Source organism: Hibiscus syriacus, unplaced genomic scaffold (assembly GCF_006381635.1).
Source record: "Hibiscus syriacus cultivar Baekdansim isolate YM2019G1 unplaced genomic scaffold, ASM638163v2 tig00016115_pilon, whole genome shotgun sequence".
NCBI lineage: Eukaryota > Viridiplantae > Streptophyta > Magnoliopsida > Malvales > Malvaceae > Hibiscus > Hibiscus syriacus.
Window position 1 is genome coordinate 92,227 of NW_024062383.1, and position 10,291 is coordinate 102,517.

Sequence of the window (10,291 nt, forward strand, 5' to 3'; positions counted from 1 at the left end):
TCTCTATATAGAAAAAAATACATAAATTTTATTTGTTTGGAATGCTTCTCCAAACGAGTTTTTCTAACGCAAAAGCACTGTTCTTCTATATTATTGATTAGAGTCAATAATCACTTTTTAAACGTAAAATTTTAAATAGAAATGAATTGTTTAAGAATGTTTTGAGTTTCAAACATAATTTTGGACCAAATACACTCCCGTAAATATTCCCAAACAGCCCCGTAAACTCCGTTCTTAAATTTTTTATTAACCAGTTAAAAGATTAAAAATATTTATTACATTACTTTTAATATTTTTACTAACACGTGACCTCCGTTATAAATAAATTGTTGCTATAAAGAAATTTTTTATCAATTGAAATATTATACAACGGGGTAATATTTTTATATATCAAATAATTTTCCTTAACTAGTTTTTGGTGGAGAGTAATTTTTATTTTTTAAAGAATAAAATTGTTTAAAAACGATCAGATTAATTGTTAATAAAATTGTAAACTTCTTTTAATAGTGATTTTTTTTATATATTTATGAAATTAATTCAAGAAAAAAGGTCAACCATTCCTAGAATCAAGCTATTTGTCGATTATTTAGCGTACGGACCTACAAAAGGCCAAATCATTTCATTTTGTCAAAACAAAAACCTACTGAAAAGATCAACGAAGAGAGAAAAATATAAAAGTTTTCTCTCTTCTCAAATCTGCCTGCTTAGATACCCTTCTAATATCCAACGTAAAAACAATGGTTTATTGAACCAAATTTTGTTCATTGAAAAGGGTTCAGGAGGCAGATATTTCTTTTCTTCTAATATGTTGTACATAGATATTAAGTTTTTTTAATGAAAAAGCTAAAAATTTTGAATTGCCGTTGATTCAATATTTTATCTTTAATTATTTGGGATATTTGATAAAATTTGGGGGAATCTGCAATGGGTGTTTCGGTTGGTTCCCAGATAGAATGTTTCGGTTCTCCATGGGGTGGTTTAAGGAATTTGATGAGAAGAAAACAGGTAGATTCTGCCCATTCCAAGCCTTTGGATCGTCATAATTTGGCTAAAGCGCTGACCGTTTCTCATCTCATAGCAGTTGGTAATATTTTACTTCTTGATTTCTTTTTAGTTTATTGGAGAATAAAAAGTTAACCCCGATTTGTATTGTTTTTCCTTGACGAAATTTGATATTGGATCTACGTTTGGTTTCATGTTTTAGCTTTTTTGGGGGGATTCGATCCTGGATTTGTGTGTTTTTTTAAATATGTTTTTAACTCTTTGTTTAAATTTTGTTTTGCTTCTTCGAGGGGAATTTTTATCTTCGTTTTGTGTTCCCTGTTTCTTGATCCTATACCAATATAAATATATGATTATTTCTATAATTTTAGCAATTTTTGAGGAAGTTTTTATCTATTTTAGTGTTATATGTTGATTTTGCTGGTGTTTTTGAGAACTGAAGTTGAATGGTTGTAAATTACTTATCTTTGTTGCTTATTTCCCCTTGTGGATATTTTTTTATGCATTGGGTTATTCTTTTTTTTTTGAGTTATATTTGGTTTGATTTTACGGAGGGTGACATATGTTAGTCCGTGGTTATGGGCCTTTTTTTGGGTAGCTAAAATAAATAGCTATATTCTGACTTTTGGTGGAATGTGGTTAGGTGTTGGATCAACAATTGGAGCTGGAGTTTATATTCTTGTCGGAACAGTTGCTAGAGAGCATACGGGGCCAGCTCTCACCTTTTCCTTTCTAATTGCTGGAATTGCCGCCGCACTCTCCGCTTTTTGCTATGCCGAGCTTGCGAGTCGTTGCCCTTCTGCTGGCAGTGCCTATCATTATTCATACATTTGTGTTGGCGAAGGGTAATTTCCATGTTTTCTTGATTTATCTTGTACATTTCTTATAGTGATGTTCTTTGTTCTTGCAACTCGAGAAGCTGATAGTTTTTTTTTTTGAAAAGTAAGAGTTTTATTAATGTAGGAAGATACACACATTGTTAGGGGCCTTGTTAAAAGAAGCCAATAGTTATTAGTCGATTGTTTCATTTGGTAATAGAATAATCAGGGGCTTTGAATGTACAGCCCTTTCTCTTTCTCTAAGATTTCTATGTTGCTTAGCCACTGATTCATTTTGTAGTGTTGCCTGGTTGGTTGGTTGGGCTCTGATATTGGAGTATACAATTGGTGGATCTGCTGTTGCTCGTGGCGTTTCGCCTAATCTGGTTTAGCAATCTTCCTTATGTTTCTTTTCCATTTCTTTGGTTGGATTTGTTTGGATCAAAGGAGCAGGGAGCTGCCTTCTTTTGCTTTCTATTTACATTACCCCCTTTTTTGCATCAAGGCTTTGCTTTTTGGAGGTGAAGATTGTCTACCATCTTTTCTAGCTCGTCAACATTTTCCCGGACTTTATATTATGGTGGATCCATGTGCTGCAGTTCTAACTCTCGTTGTGACTTTGCTCTTGTGCTGTGGAATCAAGGAGGTGCATTCTATCTCCTTCTATTTTCAGTTCATTTTCCATGTGTATGGCTGATACTCCTCACTCTTTGCACCTTCAAATTAAATCATGTCGACATGTCTCGTGCAGAGTGCATTGGCACAAGGCATTGCCACGGCTGGAAATGTATTTGCGATGCTTTTCGTCATAATAGCTGGTGGCTACTTGGGTTTCAAGACTGGATGGACCGGATATGAACTTCCTAATGGTTATTTTCCCTTTGGGGTGGATGGAATGCTCGCCGGGTCTGCAACAGTCTTCTTTGCTTATATTGGTTTTGACACAGTTGCTAGCACTGCGGAGGAGGTATATAGTTTCTTTTCTTCTGACTGTTTGCCCTTTATTTAAATCAATCTTTTCTGGTGATCTAAGGAACTTGAAACCATGCACGACAGGCGAAGAATCCCAAACGAGATTTGCCATTGGGTATCGCATTATCCCTCGCCATTTGTTGTGGGTTGTACATGCTGGTTTCTGTTGTGATTGTCGGTCTGGTCCCCTATTATGCAATGGATCCTGACACCCCCATCTCTTCTGCATTTGCTGACAATGGGATGCAATGGGCCGCGTGAGTTTTCTCAGTGCATCCAAAGTGTTTATACTTTTTATAAACCTTTACACTCAAGGGACCCTATTATTTCAGTTATATCATAACCGTTGGAGCTGTTACTTCCCTTATCTCTACATTGATGGGCTCAATTCTCCCTCAGGTGCAAACTCTTGAGATCGATTAGCATTTCGATTCAATTATGACTTCTTAGTGCTGATATAAACTCGTTGATTATGCGGTTGTGTATATATGTTAACATAGTGACATTTAACATATTCTTAATTATTTCTTTTGAAGATTCACTAGTGTGTTGTTAGAACTTCAACCTACTCGTCATCTTAATCTGTAGAATAGCAATTTAATCTACATGATTGAGTATAGATATTGATATTTTATTTATATATGTTGATTTACTTAATTGCGTGTTTTCAGCCTCGAATTCTAATGGCAATGGCTAGAGATGGATTGCTTCCACCCTTTTTTCTGATGTTAACAAAAAAACCCAAGTTCCTGTCAATAGCACGCTGGCAACTGGTATAGTTGCTGCTATCTTGGCATTCTTCATGGATGTTTCACAATTGGCAGGGATGGTAAGTTCATCACAAAATTTGATGCTACGTTGTATATATGTACCAGGCACCTCTGGCTCGAGCTTTACTTTTATTAAAAGTACCTTGAATGCATTTGAATGACCTAAGACTAGCCTTTCTTTTGCAGGTTAGTGTGGGTACCCTTGTTGCATTTACGATGGTAGCAGTTTCTTTGCTGATACTTAGATATGTCCCACCTTATGAGGTGCCAATTCCGTCATCACTTCAGGATTCGATTGAGTCTTACATGCTAGGACGTGATAGGGATGCTCAGGCGATTAGTGGAGAAGACCTGGAGAGGAGTTCTTCCGGAGATACTTGTCGGCCTTTGCTTGGAGACAAGAATGTTGCAGTTGATGTTCCCATTGTTGAAAAACTAGAAGCTCTATCCTGTAGTAAGTTCCCTGCTTTTTCTGTGCAATTCGAGGGGTCATGGAGAGCCATATCTTTATACTCGTGTCTGAACATGTATCGGACAGGAGTACCTGAAAAACTAAGAGTATGAGCAATGTAGATTGTTTGTTCCTGGAGATTGGTTCTCATCTTGTAATTGTTATTGCAGGTACCCTCAATGAAGAGAACCGAAGGAAAATTGCTGGCTGGACCATAGTTTTAGTATGTGTAGCGGCATTTATACTTACATTTGCAGCTTCAAATCTGTGGCTTTCAAGGTAGGCTGATCAAGAAAGCATTAATGAACTACATCTATTATAAAAATAAACAACAAAAAAATCAATGATAAATGGAGGGCTGAAGTAATATATCAATCTTCCCAATCATTAAGCTCTTCACCATTATCATAAATTAGGCAAAGGGGATGGGAAAATTCTTGATACTTCATATGGTTGAATCTCTCTCTTGAATGTTTTTTTATCTTTCAAATGAATCTGATTATTTATTTTCTCATTTGATTCGATTGTCGTTGGCATCTTCCTCTAGCCTTCTTCGGTTCACGATGTGTGGTGCCAGCGGTATTCTTCTTCTTGGTGGCTTGATTATTCTCACCTGCATTGATCAAGACAATGAAAGGCATAACTTTGGACATTCAGGAGGTATGCTACAGCACTCATAATTCAGTTTGTTGTTTCTCTCCATCCCATTTCGACTATCTTTTATGATTTCATCTATTTATGCATGCTTGAATTTGACCCGATATCGATAATACGTATATGTATACGTATGTATGAATGTATTTCAGGTTTCATATGCCCTTTTGTTCCTCTGCTGCCAATTGCCAGCATTCTGATCAATATCTACCTGCTCATTAATTTGGGGTAAGCATTAACCAAGACTACTCTTTTTCTCTCATTTTCACATTGGCATTCTTGTCATACTATGCTGTTTGAAACTGTCAGGGTTGCAACCTGGTTTCGGGTTTCGGTTTGGACGATGGTAGGGGTTCTGATTTATGTATTCTACGGTCGTAGACACAGTTTGCTGCTAAATGCGATCTACGTGCCGAAAGCACACGTGGATGAAATCTATCGCTCCTCCGGGGAGTGTACATAGTGTAATCGAACCCCTTGTATGAAAAAGGGAAACAAAATGAAGACCACATTTTGCAGTACTAATGTTTGTTGGTCATAGTTCTGGAAAAGAATCTCATTGTTAACTTTGTAAATTTATTCATACAGGATATGGCCTTAAGCTTGTTTGTATATCTATACATATTTCCTTGGGATGAGAGGATTCTGTTGCAAAATGTAAAGCATTATTAGAAATGTGAATTGCAGATTTCCATCTTTCTTCAATTAAAAATTACTCCAAATTAAACATAAAAATAACATTATGAATCTATTGATATATTGAAAGTGCATAAAGGATACTCTTAACACTGGATCAAAATCCAGTAAAATACTGCATTTAATGACTACATATGGTTTTTAAATAGTAAATTCTAATATTTATATTTGAATAGGAAAAAACTTTTAAAAAATTGGACATATCAGTATGAAATATATACATGCACCTAGCATTTCGCTATCGACGTAGGGTAAGGCTATTAGGTACAATGTTAGAGAGCTTGAATGAGCCTCAAGGACATGGAAGTGAAGTAGATAAAGAAAAGTCCTCCTCCAAGGACCCCATCGAGCTTCATATCTCTCATCGGTAGGACCAAGAGTGCCCAAACCAAGGCAGCCACAAGGAATCCCATTGTTTGAAGGAGATGAGGGTCTTTGGGGATCTGAACAGGTGTAGGGTACCCATGCCAGGCTGCCCCAATCAAAGACACCCCTAATCCAAATAGAGTGTTGAAGATTGGACCTGCATAGCAACCTGATATAGCAACTTGAACCCCTTCTGGACCACCATTCAATGCCATGGACAAGTTGGTGACCAGGTCTCCAAGTGAGTTGCCCCATGCAAGGACCGTGAACCCGAGGATCGATTGACTGATTCCGAGTATGTAGCCGGTTGAAATCAATAGGGCAACCAATTCTTGAGCAATGATGTAACTCCAAACCACGCTCATCACAAACCCTCCGGCTAGCCACGGGAACAAGCACGTCTTCGGCGGGCTAGATTTTTCGGTTTTCAAATACACGAGAACCCCGAAGCTAGTTCCGACCAGGATCCCGATTACGTAGACCACCAAGCCGGTTTCGAAGGTTAGATCGTCGTCTTGAAGATCCCAGAGTACGGATAAGAGAATTGGTGCCAAGGTCACCGAAGCAACCGCAACTGGTTTAGACCATCTTTCTTGACAAACAATTGGGATTGTCAATCTCCTAGGTAAATAAAGAGGCATCTCAAGTATCCAAAGTAACATACTACATGTATCTGATATTCTTAAACACAAACAACATCTCCTGAATCCATCTCCTTTCTCATCTTCCAAATCCCCTGCCTCTAAATTATCGATCTCCGTTTTCCCAATTCCGTTCAAAATCGGTATGCTCAAATCGCTGTTACAGCTCGAATAGGAATCAATGTTGCCCGTTTGACCAGAATTCCAGACAATATACATGATGTACACAAGGATAACATAAACAATATACATTGAACAAAAGGCCATCGCTGCCCATACACTGACTTCTCCGATACTCAGTATCAAAATTAAGGATGCAAGAACCAATAGGAGGTAGCAAGCATCTCTTACGAAGGCCGGTTTGTTAACCGGAACTCGTTTCCGGTGCACGAAAGTTCCGATGGTCCCGACGACGACACAAGTCACAAAGAAAACACCACCGAGAACTGTGTTTATCCCAACATCCTGTGTTCCGCTGTCCATGAAAGACACTATGCTAGAAAAGACATCAGGGGCACCATTGCCAAGGGACAAGAGTGTAACACCAGCAAGTGTAGGGGACAATTTTAAAAGGCTAGACAAGCTTTCAAGAGAATAACAAAAGTATTCGGAGGCAGTGTTTCCCAAAAGATAAAACAAGACAACAAGCCAAACAAGAAGAAGGAAATGACCCAACAAGGGAAATTGTCCGAAATTGCAATAAAAAAGGTGAAGATAATCGATATAGCCTTGATAAACACAAGGATCACTGGCTTTGAGATAAGAACACTTGGCTTCATAATCATCTGAATTCCCCAGACTCTTACAATCCAGCTGACTATTGTCGAATTTAGAAGTACCATATCTGCTTAAAACAACAGATTCTGAAGAACTGAAACGAATCGCAAGAAAAACAGACGCCGCCAAGAGAAATGAAACGTTCAAGAAAACGACGACGGACCTCTTGGTTTGGTATTTGAAAACCCAAGTACCCATACCAGAAACTCAAACCAAAAGCACGATAAAAGTGAGAGAAAAAAGACTGAACTAAACCATGATTAAGGAACCCAACATGAGAACTAAAACTAACCTTCGTGAGGAAATTGTTTCTGGGTTTTCTTTATCTGCAAGGGAGGAACGGTAGCTTGGGTTTGGAGAGGTGTAAAAGAAGAGGAAATGTGGTTTTCTACGTAGGATATGGAACATAACTGGGTTAAGGAAATTATCGAAAAAGATTCCATAATTAAAAGCTCAGTTTGTGTTCAAGGTTGCACCAATACCAGCAAAGATATTCGAAATTTGATTCTGAGATAAGGCAAAATCATAGATCGGAGACAAGTGGCGCTCGGTTTTGGGCTATGGTTGTCTCTTGCACACATAATGCTGGGGTTTGATACTTTGTAGAAGAAAAAACGAATATGTAATAATACTGTTTATCTGATAAGGTTGTCGGTCGGTATGATATTTTATATTACTATAACTATGTTCAGAATATTCTATAATTTTAATAAATTTTTAGAAAAATCATGTACCATAAAAAATAGATTGTTTAATTAAAATATAGGGTAAATAACTCCTTTAGTGCATAAACTATCAGTTTGGATCAGTTTAGTATCTAAACTTTAGTTTTTTTCAAAATCATACCTAACGTTTAGTTTTTATTTTCTTTTAGTACCAACTGTTAAAAACTTAACTCATTTAATACATAAACTATCAGTTTTTATCCGTTTCAGTACCAAAACTTTCAATGTTTTCGAAATTTAACGTTAAATTTTGAATGATTACTAAAATGAAACAAAAACTAAAGTTTTTCACAACGAAGTACTAAAATGTAAAAGAAACTAAAGTTGAGGTATGATTTAAAAAAAATAAATGTTTAGGTACTAAAATTGATCAAAACTGATAGTTTAGATATTAAACTTATAATTTATCTGAAATATTATTATAATATTTAGTAGTTAAATAAAATAAAATAAACATCTAATTTGATTAATATAATAATATCTTTAATCACCCTAGATTAATAAAAATAAGTCAATAATTTATTAAACAGATCAATGAAAGCATCGGTTATATTTATTAAATTATTTTCAATTAAGATCAAATTAATAAAATGTATAAATTTTAAAAAATATTATTATATTATATCGCATCATTACTTTATCTCATTTTTAACTATTAATGATAAGTTCATGATATTATTTTAATCGAATGATATATTTTTAATTGTTTAAAATAAAGTAATCATTTTATTATCAAGTATATAATTGAGTGACCTAGAATGTATTTTACCCTCAATTTTTTTAACCTGATTTACCAATTTGGGATAATGGCAACACAGCGTGGAAAATAAGCAAAAGAGAGTGAATGGGACCGAATTTCATAAATTATGGGGACTATGTCCTGACCCGACAACCAAAAGAATACACGTGAATATGATCAGGTGTGTAAACGAGTCGAATCGAGTTTGGGTATTGTTGAGTTCGACTCGATTCGAAAACTCTAAAATGGAGCTCGACTCGACTCGAAAACTCGTGAGTTTAAAATTTTCAAGCTCGACTCGAAATCCTGAACTGATAGTTTAAAACTTAACTCGATTGAAGCCTCAAACTCAAACTCAAACATGAACCTTAAATACATGAAATCTTACTGTATTTTTTTAAAAAAAAAATCAATACATAAATATTAATACTATTATTAATTTATTTTTTCAAATAAAATTTTAATATATTATATTTTCGAGCTACTCACGAACTTTTCGAGTCGAATATCGAATAGCTCGTTTCAGCTCGTTAAGAACTCGAGTCGAGCTCGAGTCAAGTCCATTCGATCCGAGTATTTATCGAACCTTGATCGAGTCGATCTCGAATGGCTCACGATCTGTCTCGTCTCATTTAGTCCTAAATCTGACTAACAAAATACTTATCATGAACTTTAACAAATATAATAATCATCGCATCAAATTCGTTGATCTGACGGACACAAATCCAATCAGACCAGTTTAAAATAAGATTGGATACACACGATTGAATTAGTCCAAATTTTCATCAATTTATTAATAAAATAGTATTTACCCAATCGATCCATTTGCTCAGTATATAACAAATCCAATATTTTAATCTTTATCATATTTAAAGTTACTTTTGCTGATAGTAATTTCAAATGTATGAGTCTTGCAGGAGTTAAACTGAATCGTCGGACATTGATATTTTAATAATTACCTAACATTGATCTTGATGACTAAGTTTAACATTTTTTAATGTTTTTTTCTTAAATATTTTTCTTAAAAGATTAAAATATTTAGAGTCTTGACAAACGGGTACAAGAAATAGTAATTTTGAAGAGGTAAACTATTATGTTAGTACATAAATTATTAATTTTGGTTTGGTTTAATATTAATATTTAAATTTTTATCTTTTTATAAAATCTTGCTTGACGTTTAGGTTTTGTTTTGTTATAGTATCATGTTGTTAAAAATTTAACGGACGGGCTCTCCGGCAACCTTGTGTATAATCGTCGGTCGTCGCATTTGTCGGTCGGTGAAACCCAAACTTTCTAGCTTGTACTTTTTTTGAACTATTAAAAAGCGATTTTGGCATCCATTTCACCATAAAATGTCTCAATCACCCGAATCACTATTTGATTTCTTCATCCTTTGATCTCTAAGGTCCATCGTTCGGATTGATCACCCGTCGATTGGAGTTATATCACGGCAGCCTATCCGTTAAGTTTTAATGACAATGTACTAAAATGAAACAAAAACTAAATATTAAATATGATTTTAAAAATAACGAAAGTTAAGATAAAAGAAATAGTAATCACAAATTTTCTTCTGCACCCCGTGTTTTTTAAAAGGTGAACTATGGGGTTAGTACCTAAATTATTAATTTTGGGTTGATTTAATATTAATTTTTTTTCTCAAAATCTTACTTAACGTTTAGG

At 35.2% G+C, this 10,291-nt stretch overlaps 2 protein-coding genes across 2 annotated transcripts; one reads left to right on the forward strand and one right to left on the reverse strand.

The window, feature by feature from the left end:
• The first annotated feature begins 643 nt into the window (after positions 1-643).
• LOC120208281 (cationic amino acid transporter 3, mitochondrial-like) lies at positions 644-5,273 on the forward strand. Its single transcript, XM_039207591.1, is given in 15 exon segments — positions 644-1,084; positions 1,646-1,847; positions 2,122-2,206; positions 2,326-2,466; positions 2,572-2,787; positions 2,877-3,049; positions 3,125-3,191; positions 3,464-3,503; positions 3,506-3,621; positions 3,749-4,016; positions 4,101-4,122; positions 4,182-4,292; positions 4,561-4,673; positions 4,820-4,895; positions 4,977-5,273. Coding segments are annotated over 15 exon segments (1,944 nt in total). The 5' UTR covers positions 644-924; the 3' UTR covers positions 5,131-5,273.
• Positions 5,274-5,546: 273 nt separating this feature from the next.
• On the reverse strand, positions 5,547-7,729 carry LOC120208282 (cation/calcium exchanger 2-like). Its single transcript, XM_039207592.1, has one exon. The coding sequence runs from the start codon at positions 7,343-7,345 to the stop codon at positions 5,636-5,638; it is 1,710 nt and encodes a 569-aa protein (XP_039063523.1). The 5' UTR covers positions 7,346-7,729; the 3' UTR covers positions 5,547-5,635.
• Positions 7,730-10,291: the final 2,562 nt, after the last annotated feature.